General features: G+C 43.9%; 1 protein-coding gene across 6 annotated transcripts; it reads left to right on the top strand.

Moving 5' to 3' along the window:
* Positions 1–3,643: 3,643 nt before the first annotated feature.
* Positions 3,644–16,821, top strand: RDH11 (retinol dehydrogenase 11). 6 transcript variants are annotated; one of them, XM_020889765.2, is made up of 7 exons: positions 3,644–3,724; positions 6,190–6,308; positions 7,816–7,971; positions 9,369–9,473; positions 10,991–11,200; positions 12,789–12,984; positions 14,970–16,821. In XM_020889765.2, exons 1-7 carry the CDS (start codon positions 3,720–3,722, stop codon positions 15,070–15,072), a joined length of 894 nt encoding a protein of 297 aa, XP_020745424.2. In that variant the 5' UTR covers positions 3,644–3,719; the 3' UTR covers positions 15,073–16,821. The 6 variants fall into 6 exon arrangements, with proteins under 6 accessions (XP_020745424.2, XP_020745422.2, XP_070325634.1 ...); XM_020889763.2 differs by lacking the exon at positions 3,644–3,724 and adding an exon at positions 3,746–4,155; XM_070469532.1 differs by lacking the exons at positions 3,644–3,724; positions 14,970–16,821 and adding exons at positions 4,765–5,371; positions 13,093–14,963.
* Positions 16,822–19,052: the final 2,231 nt, after the last annotated feature.

Raw genomic sequence — 19,052 nt, 5'->3', positions numbered from 1 at the left:
TTGTATTGTGTTGTATTATTTATATTATACCTGTTATTAAAGCACAAGCCAGAATCAAGATTGCTGGGAGAAATATCAATAACCTCAGATACACAGATGACACCACACTTATGGCAGAAAGCTAAAAGGAACTAAAGAGCCTCTTGACGAAAGAGGAGAGTAAAAAAGCTGGCTTAAAACTCAACATTCAATAAACAAAGAACATGGCATCTAGTCCCATCACTTCATGACAAATAGATGGGGAAACAATGGAAACAGTGACAGACTTTATTTTTTTTTTCTTGGGCTCAAAAATCACTGCAGGTGGTGACTGCAGCCATTAAATTATAAGATGCTCCTTGGAAGAAAAGCTATGACAAACCTAGACAGAGTATTAAAAAGCAGAGATATTACTTTGCCAACAAAGGTCCATCTAGTGAAAGCTATGGTTTTCCAGTAGTCATGTGTGGATGTGAGAGTTGGACCACAAAGAAGGCTGAACATCAAAGAATTAATGCTTCTGAGCTGTGGTGTTGGAGAAGACTCAAGAGGCTGTTCGACTGCAAGAAGATGAAATCAGTCAATCCTAAAGGAAATCAGTCCTGAATATTAACTGGAAGGACTGATGCTGAAGCTGAAGCTCCATTACTTTGGCCACCTGATGTGAAGAGCTGACTCACTGGAAAAAACCCTGATGCTGGGAAAGATTGAAGGCAGGAGGAGAAGGGGATGACAGAGGAAGAGATGGTTAGCTGGCATCACCAACTCAAGGGACATGAGTTTGTGCAAGCTCTGAGAGATGGTGAAGGACAGGGAAGCCTGGCATGCTGCAGTCAGGAAACCTGACTGAGTGACTGAACAACAATGACAACCTGCTATTATAATTTTAAATATTGGCCATATTTTTTAGCTGTTCTTTTAATCTTCTTTAGAGTTCTCTTTACTCCTTACTCCAGTACTCTTTACTCCAGTACTCTTGCCTGGAAAATCCCATGGATGGAGGAACCTGGTAGGCTACAGTCCACGGGGTCGCAAAGAGTCGGATATGACTGAGTGACTTCATTTTACTCCTTACTAGCCCGTGGATTGGCAAACTGTCCCGCAGGCCAAATACAGCCCACTGTCTCTTTGCGTGAATAAAGTCTTATTGGAACACAGTCATGCTCATTCATTTACATATTGCCTACAACTGTTTTCGTGCTACAATAGCAGAGTTGAGTAACTACAAAAGAGATGGCCCCCAAAGTCTAAAATATTTTTCTCTACAAGAGAAGTTTAACCACCCGTATACAAGTCAGTTCATTATTCCAGGCCCCCATTATGTTTAATAGTTCTTCATAGTAAACTTTCCCTCTTCAAATTTACTGTGTAACTTTCCTAATCTGCTCAGACCCAATCTAACATGTCTCCAACCTCTCTGTCTCCCTTTCACAGACCATTTCCAGGCTTAGCTTCCTCTAGCTATCCTATAATGTGAGTGCTCCTCAAGGCCCTCCTCTACACTTTCTCTAAATGACTTATCTGCTTACCTCTCTTCAGTCATCAGGTCTGTGGGATTAACTAAAGAAACCTTGGTTTTTAATCTAGGATCTATGAATGAAACTGTATGCAAAATTTGTGTGGATGCACAAATGTGCATATGTATAAGAAGCTCTCTAGCCTCATCTTTTGGCACAATGGCACAATAGCTAAGGGCACAGACCCTGGATACAACCTGCTTAAGTTTGAATCCCAGCTCTGCCACTACGGCCTGGGCTAACATATTTAACCTTGCTGTTGTTCAGTTTCCATGTCTATAAAAGAGGGAATATTGTAGTATTAATACCTACCTCAGAGAGTTGTTATGAGAGGTAATGTAGTTAATAGATACAGAGCCCTTCCCTGATGGCTCAGACGGTAAAGAATCCACCTGCAATGCAGGAGATGCAAGTTGATCCCTGAGTCAGGAAGATCCCCTGGAGAAGAAAATGGCAATGCACTCCAGTATTCTTGCCTGGAGAATTCCATGGACAGAGAAGACCAGTAGACTACAGTCTATGGGGTCGCAAAGAGTCAGACACTGCTGAAGCAACTTAGCACACATGGCACAGAATAAACACTATATAAGCACTGGGTCTTATTGCCATTTCTGGCACTGCCTCTAGCCTCTGTGGTCTAAATAGACCAAAGTTTTCCATTGTTCTAGTGGCCCCTGTTTTACCTTTGTGTGCTCACTCAAGTCCTCTGCTTAGAGAATTCTTGCCTATATATATTGCTTGCCCACTAACTTCTGACCTTCTTCAGGCTTCAACTCAAAGAGGTTGAGTTGTTTAATCAAAGTCTTCCTGATTTCCAGATCAAAAGGGGTCTCCTGCTATAACCTCCCAAAACTTTCTCTATTTCCCCTTGTAAACTTCACCACAATTTTTTCATAGTAATCACTTGTTGCAGAGGTAATTTCTCCCTGGGTCCTTCCTGGACCTCAGCACAGTGCCTAATACATTGCAGGAATACCATAAAGTGAAAGTGTTAGTTGCTCAGCCATGTCCAACTCTTTGCGACCCCATGGACCATAGCCTGCCATGCTCCTCTGTCCATGGAATTCTCCAGGAAAAGAATACTGGAGTGGGTTGCCATTTCCTTTTCAAAGGGATCTTCCCAACTCAGGGATCGAACCAGGGTCTCATGCATTGCAGGTGGATTCTTTATCGTCTGAGCCACCAGGCAAACCCAGGAATACCATAAACATTTGTCAAATAAATGAGTGAATGTATAGGAACAAAACATGGGACAAATATTGTTTCTGTTGTTTAGTCTTTAAGTTGTGTCCAGTTCTTTTGCAACCATGGACTGTAGCCCATCAGACTCCTCTGTCCATGGAATTCTTCAGGCAAGAATACTGGAGTGGGTTGCCATTTCCTTGTCCAGGACGTCTTCCTGACCCAGGGATCGAACCTGCTTCTCCTGAATTGGCAGGCGGGTTCTTTAACATTGACTCACCAGGGAAGTTGATTCAAATATTAGATAACCCAATAATTAGTGTGTGACAAAATATGATGACTATTAGATAATCAAATTTGTATTGTGTGAAGGAAATACTCTCCTTGCCAAGTGCTGTAAAATACACTGGTTTAAACTGAGCCCGGAACATGTGTCTTTCAATCAAATGGAAATGAATTGTCCAGAAGAACCAGAATACATTACTGAGTGCAGTCAGGAATCACAGACAGATGATGACTTAAAACATTCCCCACCTGAAAACATTCATTCTCTGGAAACAAGAAAGTCCTCAGATGGCAGAGCTAAAAGGAATGACTAATCAGGGAACCTGCTTGTTCCCAGAGAATTTCCATGGCTTTATTCAAGACAGGATTAAATACTTTCCCGAGTAGGCAAAACCAACTGTGCTAATCTGAGAAATCCACTGCTACTCTGGGAGTTAAAATAACTAACCCAAGTCTTCAAGAAAACTATATTCTATCTTCAGTTAACACTCAAACACCAGGAAAATTATACTTTGTATTTCATGATATGTTTTTATTTTATTGAATAAAATAATTCAAAAGACACGAAGTGATTCTCCTGTAATGTCTTCGGGGACGGATTGCTTCTGCTCCTTTGGGTGAAGGAATCCCTAAAGAATTTCTCCTCTCTCCGCCCCCCGACCCCCGCCCCCAACTGCCAGACTCCAACCGCTCCTCTCGCGTGTAATCAGCGTTGGAACATTTTCCTGACGCCAATATTTGACCTCTAGAAGAAACATGCGGTAACCGACTAACCATAATTAGGGAAACCTGAACAGGGTCTGGACTTGGGCACCAGGGCAGAGAGGACTGGGGAGATTTCACGGCGGCCAGAGGGGCCACGGGAGAGCTGGTTGGGTGACCCCAAATGTCCTACATCCTAGCCGGTTGGGGAGTCCTTGCGTATCTGGGGCAAGATTCAGCTTCTCTCGGCGTCTGGGAACTAGGAGTGCACATGCCAAGCTTCGGACTACATTTCCCAGAAGGCTCTGCTCCCCGCGCTGTCGTAGTTTCCCAAGGCGTGTCTTGGAGGCGAGGCCGCAGTCGGTGAGCACAGCTGCGGCGTCTCGCTGCTGCTCCGGCAGCCGCACCTGCTTCCCGGCGAGATGCTTTGGGTCCTGCTCCTGCTCCTTCTTTTCCCCTTTCTCTTGTACATCGCTGCACCCCAAATCAGGTCTGTGCAAATGTACTGCCTTCCTCTTAGAGAAATCTGCGGGGCGCGGGGCGGGGGGAGACATACATCCTCATCGAAGCTCTGAGCTTCAAAAGGAGGACAGGAAGACTCCCTGCGGGGCTCCAGGTAAGGGATGTTCGGTGGGTCGGAGGAGGTCCAGCTGCCCAGGGAGAGGAGGGCGAGATCAAGAGACTCCCAGGTCGTGGGAAGAGGCTGCAGTCCGGAGCACCCCGCTTTGTTCCCTCGATGCCAGTCATGACATCTGCACCCCCACTGCTTGCTCTCTTGTCGCTGTTGGACTGGCTTTTCCTCTGGGCAGATATAGTAAAGGAGAGAAATGAAAGGGTTTCATCACTCTTGTCTTCTAACCTGCCTTAGCAGCAGAAGTATGGGGTGGGACGGCGTGGGGGAGGGCGGTCCCGAGCCTTGCCCTGGGGTTTGGGGGTGAGGAGGAGAGGTTGAGGGTCGTGGTCTCTTCACCAGGTGCTGTATCAGCCAATGGCTGGCTTCGTGCCCCAGAGAATCAGCAGCGAGTTGCCGGACAGGCAGCCTGCTGATTGGTTCTGAGTAGGTCACCAGTAGTGACGGTGGACCTGTGCTTGCGGAGAACACTCCTTCCCTCGGTGGGGATTGGGTGGCGGGGAGAAGAGATGCAGTCCAAGGTCCGACTGTAACTGGAAGGCGCGCTATATCACCCTCCGCCGTTTCTTACACATTCACCCCTTCCTTCCTCGTTCCTCTCCTCGTTCGAGCCGCTTCTCCAATTTTGTTGTTCTGAACTCGCCGCGCTCCCACCTCTAGAAGCTCACACGAGTGCGATACTCGGATGAATACGCTGCTTTTTCTTTCTTTTTCGCCACAACATCCTCTGATCCACACAGAATCTCCGTGAAACGTTGAACCTGGCGTGCTGCAGTCCACGGGGTCGCAAACAGTCGGACACGACTGAGCGACTGAACTGAGCTGAAAATCCTGCTCATACTTCAAAGAGATTTTTCTAATCAAAGTTATACTCCAAGGGTCATGTTCCCAACTTACCAAGCTAGGTCATGGGGGCTGGACCAGAGCTGGACTTCCGTAGTTGCCTCTTTCTTTCCTGCTGGTTAGGAGAAGGAACAGCTGGGTTGAGGTCCTCGTGGGTGCTCCTGGAGGAGAAGCGGAATGGACTGGGGAAAACTGAGCGGGGAGGATTGTCTGAGGAGAAAGATACCCGCTGGTGGGCACCTTGCTTCCTTATTGGCCTGTTTGTTCTAAGCAGAAACTTGAGTGGCTAGCAGTGTGTGCTTTCCAATTTTCAATGAAACATTTAAATTAAAAAATGCATATCCCAGTCAACTGATTCTTTTAAACTGAGTCCCCAGGCTTTGCAGAGTAAAGGACACTCTAAGATCTAATACCTGTTTATGCATTCAGTCCTTTGGAGAAGTAAGGTAGTGTATTGCTTAGGAAAAAGGACTTGTACTGATTAAACCAGGACTGGAATCCACTCTGTACTTATTTACATCATGCTTTGCCTTATTTTTAACTGTGTTCATGTGTAGGGGGCTGGGGGGCGGGGGTGACTCGTTTCATTTTGTCCCAGGTTGACAAGCTTTCATAATTTTTAACTTTTTTTGTTGAGTAAGCTGTTTTAGTCAACATAAAGGCCATAAAGTGCCAGTTATGGACCGATTAACATCAGTTAATTCTTTCTTTTTCTAGGCTGAGCCTTGTGATTTCCTCAACCCAAGGAAGAGCTCCACCAGGAGCTCAAATATTCATCCAGTTCTTGTGTACTGCAAGGAGCTAAAGTTAAACTTGCCCTTACAATATAATCATTTCTGTCCTTAAGCAAGAGCAGAAAATATTTGAGCAAGAAAGTCATAAGAGCAGAAAACTTTTGTTTTCTTTCCTCCAGTCTTCCTTCAGTCTGTAAAAGGACAGCAGAAGGAATGAAAACAGCCGTCAGCCTTGGGATGTGTAGATATGGGGTTGTTGCAGGAACCTCTGGCTAAGGCAAAGAAAATGAAGAACTGATAACTCCTCTGTCTGCAGGAAGATGCTGTCCAGCGGGGTTTGTACATCAACCGTCCAGCTTCCTGGAAAAGTGGTTGTGGTCACTGGAGCCAACACAGGCATCGGGAAAGAGACCGCCAAAGAGCTGGCTCGAAGAGGCAAGTCTATCTGCTTTCCCTCCTGCTACTAGTTTGTTTGTTGTTTTTTTTAAGTCAAGTATAGTTGATTTGGGGCTTCCCTGGTGGCTCAGGTGGTAAAGAATCTGCCTGCAATGCAGGAGACCCAGGTTCAGTCCCTGGGTCAGGAAGATCCCCTGGAGAAGGGGATGGCTACCCACTCCAGTATTCATGCCTGGAGAATTCCATGGACAGAGGAGCCTGGCAGTCTATAGTCCATGAGGTCTCAAAGAGTCAGACACAACTGAATGACTAACACCCTTATAGTTGATTTTACAATGTTGTGTTTATTTGTGTTCATCACTTTGTGTACAGCAAGGTGATTCAGTTATACATGCATTCTTTTTTATATTCTTTTCCTTTATGGTTTATCTCAGGATATTGAATATAGTTCCTTGTGCTCAACAGTAGGACCTTGTTGTTTATCCATTCTATATGTAATAATTTTCATCTGCCAACCCCTAACTCCCAATCCATGCAACCTCCTCCCTTTTCTGCCTTGGCAACTACAAGTCTGTTCTCTGTGTCTGTGAGACTGTTTCTGTTTTGCAGATAGCTTCATTTGTGTCATATTTTAGACTCTACATGTACTCTGCAAATACGATATCATATCGTATTTGTCTTTCCCTTTCTGACTTAACTTCACTTAGTATGATAATCTCTAGTTCCATCCATGTTCCTGCAAATGGCATTATTTCATTCTTTTTTTGGCTGAGTAGAATTCCATTGTATATATGTACCGTATCTTTTTTATCCATTCATCTCTCAGTGGACATTTGGGTTTTTCCTTGTCTTGGCTTTTGTGGATAGTGCTGCTATGAAATAAAGGTGCATGTATCTTTTGGGCTTATAGTTTTGTCAAAATATATGCCTAGGAGTAGATTTCTGGTTCATATGATAATTCTATTTTTTAGTTTTCTGAGGACTATTTTCTATAGTGGCTATACCAACTTATATTCCCACCAACAGCATAGAAGTGTTACCCTTTCTCCACACACTCTCCAGCTTTTGTTATTTGTAGACTTTTAGTAATGTCCATCCTGACTGGTATGAGATGATATCTCATTGTAGTTTTGATTTGCATCTCTAATAGTTAACAATGTTGAACATCTTTTCATGTGCCTGTTGGCCCTCTGTCTTCTTTGGAGAAACTTCTATTTAGGTCTCCTGCTTGCTACTGCTATTTTATCCTTTCCCATGATGACCATTTTCATTATTTCCTCCCAGGCTTGGAATACAAGAACATTTGAAGGGCCCCACTGATCTGCTGGTCTGAATGTTGTACATGTTCTACATATAATGGACATAATGAAAAGTGTTGATTTATTTTTCTTTCCTGATTTATTCATCAGATACCTCTTTGTGAAGTAGGGGTAGTCCCTCTTTAGAAACAAACAGTAGAAAATAATATTTAACATTAGAATTAAGTCTTTGATGCTCACTCAAAAACAAAGCCAACAGTTTATCTCTCTTATATGTTGGTTGACAGGAGCTCGTGTGTATTTAGCTTGCCGGGACGTGCAAAAGGCGGAGTTGGTGGCCAGAGAAATCCAGATGATGACAGGGAACCAACAAGTGTTGGTGCGGAAACTGGACTTGGCTGATACTAAATCTATTCGAGCCTTTGCTAAGCGCTTTTTAGAAGGTAAGTGTCCAACTAGGGACTATGCTGTGGGTCTTGCAATCAACATGGAAGACTTAGCTAAAAGGAAAAGATTCCTCTCCCTCTCTGACATCTAGAAATGCCAGACAAGATACAAACAAAACCTTTTAGATTCATAACGGAACTCCTTAGTAACAAAGGGAAATCCTCAAGAGGCAGAAAAAAAAGTGACTTCAAAAAGTCATAGCAGACTTCCGCAGTGGTCCAGTGATTAGGAATCAACCTGCCATTGCAGGGGACGCAGGTTCGATCCCTGGTCCAGGAGGATCCTGCATGCCTCGGAGCAACTAAGCCTGTGAGCCATACCTACCTAGAGCTCATACTCCACAACCAGAGAGTAGCCCCCTCTTGCCACAACTAGAGAAAGCCTACACGCAACAACGAAGACCCAGCAGAGCCAAAAATAAATAAATAAATAAAATTCACCCAAAAATGTCATAGTAGTGCATAAGAACTAAAGCCAAAAATCTCATATGTGTACTAGAACTCCATATGGTCTGGAGTCCAAATATCCATATAGAGATAAGAGATGAGGCCTCAGGATTTTGAGGGCTGGGTTGCTGTACTTGAGGCTCCACGTCAGGCTGGGATCCACAAAAAGACATCTGGTCCATGGTACAGGGGCTTAAAAAAAAAAAAACCCAGGCCAGCTGCTCAAGGATATGACAAAGAAGCCTATCATCTCTCTAGGAGGTGGATGAATAAAAAGTCATCTGCAAGAAATTAGAACTTTAGGCTGACATTTATGGGGGAGGCATTCACATCACTAACTATGCAAGAAACTTAAGCTGAGAAATTAACATAAAATCCTGTAGTGTCACATCAAAAGCAAGTCCAAGAGTGCTCTGTAGACTTTTTCCCTCATAACCCAAGGATCTAGGCCTCCCAGGGAAAACAGCTTCCACTGATACATGCTTTTAGACAAAAATTACAAATGATATGAAAAAAGAAATCATAAGAGAGTTGGCAATTGAAACAGAGGTAAAACCAGTGTTTCTTTGGGGGCCTGAAACTGAGTGGCAGGGAGGCATACCAAACATCCCGTTTTTCTCTTGTTTTGGAATTTCTCATTCAGCTGGGGAAGTCTTTCTATTGGGAGAGATAGAACACTTCTCAAAAGCAGTGAGTCAGTAGGTCCTGAATTGGAAAGATTGGAAAGGCCATTTGGTCATGTCATGTGGAATTTTCCCTGTAGTAAGAATATGTAGGATTCAGCTAGCATCTTAAAATGAAAAACAATACAAAATAAATATGAAGGGAAAATGGAGGAAAGATTGAAGCCCTGCATCCCCCTTTTCAAAGCATGGGTGTGGGGCCGATTTCGAAGATGCAACAGGCGTGGCTGGCCACGTGCACTCTCCTTCTCCTCTTCCCTGCAGAGGAAAAGCATCTCCACATTTTGATCAACAACGCAGGAGTGATGATGTGTCCCTACTCCAAAACAGCAGATGGCTTTGAGATGCATATAGGAGTCAACCACTTAGGTAAGAAATCTTATCTCATCACAAAGCTAAAGGGAAACTTAAATTCTCATTGGAAAACTTAGGGTCATACGGCGCCTTCTTTGTGGTGTGAATGGACCTCTGGGCCATCAGTTCAGTTCAGTCGCTCTGTCGTGTCTGACTCTTTGCAACCCCATGAATCACAGCACACCAGGCCTCCCTGTCCATCACCAACTCCCGGAGTTTACTCAAACTCACGTCCATCAAGTTGTTGATGCCATCCAGCCATCTCATCCTCTGTTGTCCCCTTCTCCTCCTGCCCCCAATCCCTCCCAGCATCAGGGTCTTTTCCAGTGAGTCAACTCTTCGCATGAGGTGGCCAAAGGATTAGAGTTTCAGCTTCAGCATCAGTCCTTCCAATGAACACCCAGAGCTGGTCTCCTTTAGGATGAACTGGTTAGATCTCCTTGCAGTCCAAGGGACTCTCAAGAGTCTTTTCCATAACAGACCATAAATATATTAATTTAATAACTAGTGTGGTCCTGCCAGAAAGCTCAGGCTCCCTTGAGGTTCCCCCCATTTTTTAATCTGTGCTTCACATTCAGTTTAACTTAACCTAATTGGAGTGGGTGCTATGTCGCTTTCTTTGTAGCCACCTTTGTGGCAGGCATCAAATGGAGGCCATCGGCTCTTAAACAGTTGTTACCTAGTCCAGGCTTACTCTGCTCACTGCACGACAGGCCAATGAATTCGAGAGGCGAGGTGTTGAGGCAAGGAAGAGACTTTAATCAGGGAGCAGGCAGACTGAGAAGATGGCAGGCTAGCACCTCAAAGTAACCATCTTATCAGGGTCTGGATGCCAGGTTCTATTATAGATCAGAGATGGGGATAGGTAAGGAAGCAAAGTAAAAAGACCATTAATCTTGCAAACATCTGCTGGAATGGCAAGCCTCAGGCATGGGATGTGTTAATTTCTCCCTTCCTGCCATCCACAGGTGGACAGGGTTCTGAACAAAGGCACTTTTAGTTTAACAGCCAGACAGAGGGGCAGGATTCTCTGAGGCAAACCATTCTGTATGATTTTAATAACAAAAGCAGCAAAAAGCAAGTCAAAGAAACAGTTCTATCCTGGGGTCAGAATTGGCTTCCTCCCTGCAACAGTGATGTTATTCAAAGTTGGAATAAGGTATGACTTCATATTCATGAGGGCTTCCCTGGTAGCTCAGCTGGTAAAGACTCTGCCTGCGATGCAGGAGACCTGGGTTTGATCCCTGGGTTGGGAAGATCCCCTGGAAAAGGGAACTGCTACCCACTCCAGTATCCTGGCCTGGAGAATTCATATTCACATAATCTAGACCTCCATCATAAAAGGATGTCTCATGTCTTTGGCACTCCTATGTCCCTAAACTCTCATTGAACTTGTTCTGTAGTTGATAATGAATTAATGAAGCAAAAAGCTTTATTATTGGATTCTCTGTCTCCCTTAGCGGAGCCTGGCTCACCTCTACTCCCTTTCCCCCCACATTGGCCCTGAAATCTATTAATTCTTTTTCTCATAGGTCACTTCCTCCTGACCCATCTGTTGCTAGAAAAGCTGAAAGAATCAGCACCATCAAGGGTGGTGAATGTGTCTTCCTTAGCACATCACCTGGGAAGGATCCACTTCCATAACCTGCAGGGCGAGAAGTTCTATCAATCAGGTTTGGCCTACTGTCACAGCAAATTAGCCAACATTCTCTTCACCCAGGAACTGGCCCGGAGGCTAAAAGGTAAGCTTAAAAGAAGTGAGTATGGAGACAGGAGTCAATGGGAAGTAGCTAAAAGTCTCAGGAATCAGAGCTGTTTTCTGGAGCCCATCTGGTGGACAGCATCTGCTTTCATGGCTCTGCTTGGGTATAGTTTTACTAAATAGCCCACAAATGAATGTTGGAGGTGATGGGGGAGTTCTGAAAGCTTGACTTTGGCATTTACTTGCTGCATAACCTGCAATAAGTTGCTTAACTTTACAAGACTTAATTGCTCATATGTAAAGTGGGATTGCTTCATGGGTTATTGTTATGATTAATTCAAGCCTCATGAGCAAGTCAAGGAAGGTTTTTGACTTTTTTTGACTTAGAATGGAGGGACCAAAACGGCACTGGCTACAAACACTACGATAAAACAGCTCCTGGGACTATAGAGGGTGAGGGGATTTCCCTAACAGCAAAGGGTCAAATAAAAGGGAAATGTATGCTTGAGGAAGGGAGTCTCCAGACACAAACAGAGGTCCTTAGCATAGTCTACTCTGGATTTCCAATAAAGAGTAAGGAAATCCAACGTGGACAATTAGAAGTGCTTAGACTTGAGACAGGCAGATCAGGCAGAAGGAATCAGACACAGGCACTCCAGCGCTGGAACAGGAGTGTCAAACCACATGAACAGCTGTGAGATGGGGAGGAAAGTCTATGTCTTGGGCATGATATCCTTTATCAGCTGTCAATGGATCAGGGGAACTGGGTGGTAAAAATCAACCAAAAGTTGGTCAGGGTTCTCGGGAGGCATAGAAGTGGAGATATGGGTCCAGCTGTGAGGATCAGACAAGAGCAGAGGATACACAAGAAAGGAAACCTGATGGATGAGGATTGGGTGGGAAATAAGCCATGATGCAAAGAAAGAAACCTGGGCATGATGGAAGAGTCATTTATTCAGCCATTCAATAGCCACGTATTCAGGGCCCATGTTATTCTACACACTGGATTAGAGGCTGGGGATGGAATGGTTCACATCCAACAGGAAAGAGATATAATTAGCAAGTTTTTATTCAGCTGTCCCATGTAAAATGAATCTAGTAATGCGTGAATAATTCTCACTGTGAAAACTTCCAATAATATGGAAGTATACAGAGTTAGAAATGAAAAACCCCCTTCACGTATTCTCTGTCCCTCTTCTGCTTCCCCCTGCCCGCCCTAAGAAACCACTGTCAAAAACTTGATGTGCACCTCTCCAATTGTTTTCTTGTGCATTTAACTGTGTGTATACCATACATAAGGAACTGAAATCCTAACACAGTACTTTAGAGATCTTTCCATTTAGTACCGGAGATTTACCACCATCAGTGAAAAGGCAGCTTTAGAAAGGCAGTGATCAACAAGGTCAAGTGCTTCTGAGCTGGTCCTGGCTCTGCTGCTTCCTAACAGTTAATAGCCATGCTGAGCCTGAATCGTAATCTGTGAAGTGAAGGTGTACATTACCGCGAGGAGTGCTTGTGACAGCATCAGAACAGAGTCCACAGCGGGCAAATGTTGGCTCATGTCTCCTGCCCTCTTTGGCCACTCGGCAGCGTCAAGGCCTTCTTCCTCTTTCTACCCGGCCCGCTAGCATCCGGCTCTGGCGTCACGGTGTACTCTCTGCATCCTGGCACAGTCAGCTCTGAGCTGGTTCGGCACTCCGCCCTCATGAGATGGATATGGTGGCTTTTCTCCTTCCTCATCAAGACCCCTCATCAGGGAGCGCAGACCAGCCTGTACTGTGCCTTAACGGAGGGCCTGGAGGCTCTCAGCGGAAGCCACTTCAGGTACGAATGTGTCTGTTCTTGAGGATGGAAGTTTATTGCCTATGGGAAATTATTTGGATTTGTCTGATACACTATACCCTTAAAAAAAAAATTATTTATTTATTTCAGGGGGGCCGCTGCACTGGGTCTTCTTTGCTATGTACAGGCTTTCTCTAGTTGCGGCAAGTAAGGGCTACTCTTCACTGCGAAGCCTGGGCTTCTCATTGTTGTGGAGCCCAGGCTCCAGGCATGGGGTCTTTGGTAGTTGTGAAGCATGGGCTTAGTTGCTCTGGAGCAAGTGGGATTTTCCTGGACCAGGGATAGAACTCATGTCACCTCCGTTGGCAGGCAGATTCTTAACCACGGGACCACTAGGAAAGCCCTGAAATAGTATAGTGTTGTTTTTTGTTTTTTTTAGTAATTTTATTTATTTTAGGCTGTGCTTCAAGGGCTTTTCTCTAGTTTCAGCGAGCTGGGGCCACTCTCTACTTGCGATGCGTGGGCTTCTCTTTGCAGTGGCTTCTCTTGCTGCGGAGTCTGCAGGCTCAGGGGCAAGCGGGCTTCAGCAGTTTCGGCAAGTGGGCTCAAAATAGTCGAGGTTCCTGGGCTCTAGAGCACAGGCTCAATAGTTGTGATGAATGGTGTTAGTTGCCCCGAAGCATGTGGAATCTTCCCAGACCAGGGATTGAACCTGTGTCTCCTGCATTGGCAGACCAGATCCTTTACTGTGTATCCACCAGGGGAGCCCCCAAAATGGTAGTCTTAAAAATTGTTTCTCCAGATCAGCAGCCCAGGCTGGATGCATGAGACAAGTGCTCAAGCCTGGTGCACTGGGAAGACCCAGAGGAATCGGGTGGAGAGGGAGGTGGGAGGGGGGAATCGGGATGGGGAATACATGTAACTCCATGGCTAATTCATGTCAATGTATGACAAAACCCACTGCAATGTTGTGAAGTAATTAGCCTCCAACTAATAAAAATAAATGAAAAAAAAATTTTTTTTAAATTGTTTCTCACATGACTTCAAAGATTGTGATTCCCTTTACTCAATCATTAAAAAATAACCCTTCACTGAATCCCTGCTGTGTACTAGATGCAGAGAATACAAAAATGAGTAAAAGAATTATTCTTGAGACACTTTTCTGGGCAGTAAAGAGTTTGGATATCTGTCCTGTATTTAATGGGGACTTAAAATAATCGAAATTACAACAGTGAAGAGAAGGTATATGAAACAGATGGGACCTTATTACCATTTCTTTTTTTACGATATTTTTTTAATGTAGACCATTTTAACAGTCATTTTGAATTTGTTCCAATATTGCTTCTGTTTTTGTTTTGGTTTTTTTGGCAATGAGGCGTGTGGGATCTTAACTCTCCAACCAGGGGTCAAACCTGCACCTCGTTGGAAGACAGTGTCTTAACCACTGAACCACCAGGGAAGTCTCCTTGTTACCATTTCTTTTCTCCTATCATCTTTTCCTTCTTTTGTTGGTTATGAAGCTGACTTTACTTGTTCTTTGAGTTGAAAAACAGTTATAACTGTAGGTACACTGCAGAAAGAAGAAGCACTTTTTTAATCACTCCAAGCATCTATGAGCAATGTAGTATCTCAGCCACATGACACCATCCAACATCTTACAGAGTTGACCTTTCAGACATATTTGAACCAGATGCACATACACAGGTATCAGCCAGGCACTGATATTATAAATAAATATTTACATATACACACACACACACAAGGGGGATATAAAGACTAAATGATATGTATTATATATCAAACAAACATTCTGATCCCAGGCGGTCTAGTGAGCTCCAAAATGGTTCTGACCCCATTTTTCTCTGGGATAAAGACTGGAGAATGAAGAGATAAGGCAGACACTGGTCCTGTGAAGCACCCAGAGCACATGTCATCCCTGGGTTATTTTTCTGTTGTGTTCTTTATGCCAGGCGGAGGGCAGACTGCATTCTTAACCCCGTGTTCTCAGCCTCTCCTTTCCCTTCCAGTGACTGCCAGGTGACATGGGTCTCTGCACAGGCTCGTAATGAGACGGTAGCAAGGCGGCTGTGGGATGTCAGCTGTGACCTGCTAGGCATCCCTGTGGACTGACTGATGATGGCAGCTGGACCCAAGAGAAGCCTGAAGCAGACTACTCAGCACTCCCTGCCAAAATGATTCTCCTTCAGGATGGCCAGAACCTGGAGCACAAAGCAGACCTTCCGACCTTGCCTGCTTGATGCCTGATGAAAGCCCAGTGTACACTGCCGGATTCATCCAAACACCTTGCATTTGTCCCGGTTACTTTGCTCCTATTACTGCCCGTTATTAGAGATAATATAGGCTAAGTAGACCCTCAGTTGACCTCCAAACTCATCTTTCCCTTCTGAAGCCTCTTACCCAGGGGAACCTAAGCTGCGGCAGGGGTTGATTGATGGCACTTTGGATTCATTTCTGTCCTCTCTGTCCACAATGTAGTTCTTCTGAACCAAACAACCTTCAAGGGGAGGCATGATTTAGCCTCAGCTAAACTCCAGGAGTCCCAGTGGCTTGGCTCAAGAGCAGGGTTTGTCCTTCTTCTCTTAAGAAAACCACCATGGCACCAACACCTGAATTCTCTCAGCTCTTCACTGAATCTGGATTGTGGCATGGCTTTATCTCTGACAACCTAAAGCCACTGCTGCTAAAACACTTTCCCATGCCTAGACCACAGAAGAACTTCCTTTTCTAGGAAGGTGGAGTTTACTGGATTTCCACAGAGATTTGCGGAAAGGCAGAAATAAACATCAAATTTAAACTGTCATTCATTTTTCTGCTGTTTTTCAAATCAGCAAGAAGGTGGTGGAAAAGGCAGTTTGAAAAGATAGCCCACTTGACTTCACTTACCCTAATTCATGGAGGCTTCCTCTTTGTGCCTTAGTTTCTCTTAGAAAACCAGAAGAGGAAGGCTATTTAATGATTGTCCCTGAGTATATCTTTGTGTGTGTTCTTGTGTCTTTAAGCAGTTGGGAGTATCAAAATAGTCAGAAAGGAACAGTATTAAACTGGACCCTAGTGCAGATAAATAATCAGAGACAGAGCAGACCTGTGTCATTCAGTCTTTGATACAAATAGGAAATGAACTCTGTCTATGCTGATAACTACCCACCAAGAAGCACATAGGTAGCAGGGAAGAAGTCCAAAAAAGAGAAAAATCCTGGAAGATAATGCACGCAAAGGCAATGAAGGGGCTAGAGAAGGGAGGTTTTTTTTTTTTTTTTTTTTAATGCACAGCTAAAGATGGTAAAATCCAGCAATAGAAGAATTGAGGGTGACTACCCTGTGTTCAAGCATGATAAGGCACTGTTTTAACAAGCACCCATCAACCCATGTGGCAGAAAAAGCAAAAACAGTCCCCCAACCCCTCCAATTCTTTATTCAGCAAAATTATCTTAAGGACTGGTATTGGTAATTATGGTCATTTTAAAACTTGTTCAGGGCATTTCCTTATATTACCATGACAAGATTAAAATGCCTGCTGTATAGTTTACTTGAAGAATGTTTATCCAAAGTAATGGAAGTCTGAGAAACTGGAACACAAACATGTTCCATCACTTGTTTGGAGTACATTCTTTTAGTAGAGTTTGTGATTTTCTTGGACTAATAATTACATGATCACTTTGGTGGAGAAAAGAGTTATAGGACCATAGTCTTCTCATATTTGTAAATAATCTTTTGTTGAACTTGTTTTGACCATTAAACTATAGATATGGTCATTTTATGGAAAAATTGGAAAACTTTTGATAATAGTACAGAACTGAATTAATATTTTACTTAATTTATATTGAACTGTCAATGACAAATAAAAAATTTGATGATTTACCATGTTTTTATTTACCAGAATAAAGCCTGTAATAATTAAGCAAATTTAATTTGAGTCAACAGAAGAAAGCAATTAAATGACAGTTTAATTACTGTCAAAAGAAGAAAACACTTTTCATTACTATGGTTATGCAATCAGTCCTCATTCATGAGGATAATTTGTCCCAGAGTTTGCCACAGTGCAGTCTCGATTCAAATGCTATTAACTTGCATTGTTGATAATTTGATTGTTCATTCACCCATTTCTACTGTTTTGTGACACTGTTCAAAGACCACTTTTTCCAACCCAGGCTATTTATTATCTTTCCTTTTTGTACCTGCCTCTTCTGTAACACAGTGCTATGGGGCTTATCACAGTACACTGCTACTAACAATCCCAGACTTCGCTATCTCTGAATGCTCAATGAATGCTGGTGTCTCAGTGATAAAGAATCTGCCTACAATGCAGAAGACTTGGGTTCCATCCCTGGGTCAAAAATATTCCCCTGGAGAAGGGAATGGCTACCCACTCCAGTATCCTTGCCTGGGAAATCCCATGGACAGTAGAGCCTGGCAGGCTGCAGTCCATGGAATCACAAAGAGCTGGATACAACTGAGCGACTGACACTTTTCACTTTCATGGGACTTATCACAGTACACCGCTACTGACAACTGGAGACTTGGCTACACAAAGAGCTCAACAAATGTTTGTTGAATCAAAGGTCAGTGAACTCAGTCTAATAAAAATAAGGGCCCAAGAGATATACATCACCAAATCATTTCCCCCTGAACAGTCATATGTATCTTAACATGTGGGCAGTCTTCAGTATTGGGCTGCCGAGGAAACATTTCAGAATGAACTCCATAGGCAAACCATGTAATCAACGGAAATAGGAATTTCCCCCACTAAACCATGGAAAATTCTGAAAGAGATGGGAATATCAGACCACCTGACCTGCCTCTTGAGAAAACTATATGCAGGTCAGGAAGCAACAGTTGGAACTGGACATGGAACAACAGACTGGTTCCAAATAGGAAAAGGAGTACGTCAAGGCTGTATATGGTCACCCTGCTTATTTAACTTCTATGCAGAGTACATCATGAGAAACGCTGGGCTGGAAGAAGCACAAGCTGAATTAAGATTGCTGGGAGAAATATCAATAACCTCAGATATGTAGATGACACCACCCTCATGGCAGAAAGTGAAGAGGAACTAAAAAGCCTCTTGATGAAAGTGAAAGAGGAGAGTGAAAAAGTTGGCATAAAGCTCAACATTTAGAAAACTAAGATCATGGCATCTGGTTCCATCACTTCATGGCAAATAGATGGGGAAACAGTAGAAACAGTGGCAGACTTTATTTTGGGGGGCTCCAAAATCACTGCAGATGGTGATTGCAGCCATGAAATTAAAAGACACTTACTCCTTGGAAGGAAAGTTATGACCAACCTAGACAGCATATTATTAAGCAGAGACATTACTTTGCCAACAAAGATCCATCTAGTCAAGGCTATGGTTTTTCCAGTGGTCATGTATGGATGTGAGTTGGACTGTGAAGAAAGCTGAGCACCAAAAAACTGATGCTTTTGAACTGTGGTGTTGGAGAAGACTCTTGAGAGTCCCTTGGACTGCAAGGAGATCCAACCAGTCCATCCTAAAGCAGATCAGTCCTGGGTGTTCATTGGAAGGACTGAGGCTGAAGCTGAAACTCCAATACTTTGGCCACCCCATGAGAAGATTTGACTCTTTGGAAAAGACCCTGATGCTGGGAGGGATTGGGGGCAGAGGATGGGGACGACAGAGGATGAGATGGCTGGATGGCATCACCAACTCGATGGACATGAGTTTGAGTAAACTCCGGGAGTTGGTGATGGACAGGAAGGGCTGGCAGTGCTGTGATTCATGGGGTCGCAAAAAGTAGGACACGACTGAGCGACTGACCTGAACTGAACTGAAACCATGGAAATCCACAAAGTGCAGGAAAAGTCTTTGTAATTGTTAACACATTACACTTAATGGGAAAGAGACCTGATGAAGCCAGGTCTGCCATGCTCACTACATTATAAATTATCCAAGCGCAGAGGGTGAATCTTTTATTCACCAACACATGCCCAGATCCCAGCATATAGGCTACGCTTAAATTGACTGAGTGAGTGAATGCATGAGCAAGCCCAACCGCTAGAGGCTGAGCGCATATTTGAGGGGTCGCACTGCTACCTGGGGACCACTCCTGAAAGCATGTCACTTCGGTCAC

The sequence above is a fragment of the Odocoileus virginianus genome, chromosome 6, assembly GCF_023699985.2.
Source record: "Odocoileus virginianus isolate 20LAN1187 ecotype Illinois chromosome 6, Ovbor_1.2, whole genome shotgun sequence".
NCBI classification, from domain to species: domain Eukaryota; kingdom Metazoa; phylum Chordata; class Mammalia; order Artiodactyla; family Cervidae; genus Odocoileus; species Odocoileus virginianus.
This window is presented reverse-complemented; position numbering and strand designations above follow the sequence as displayed.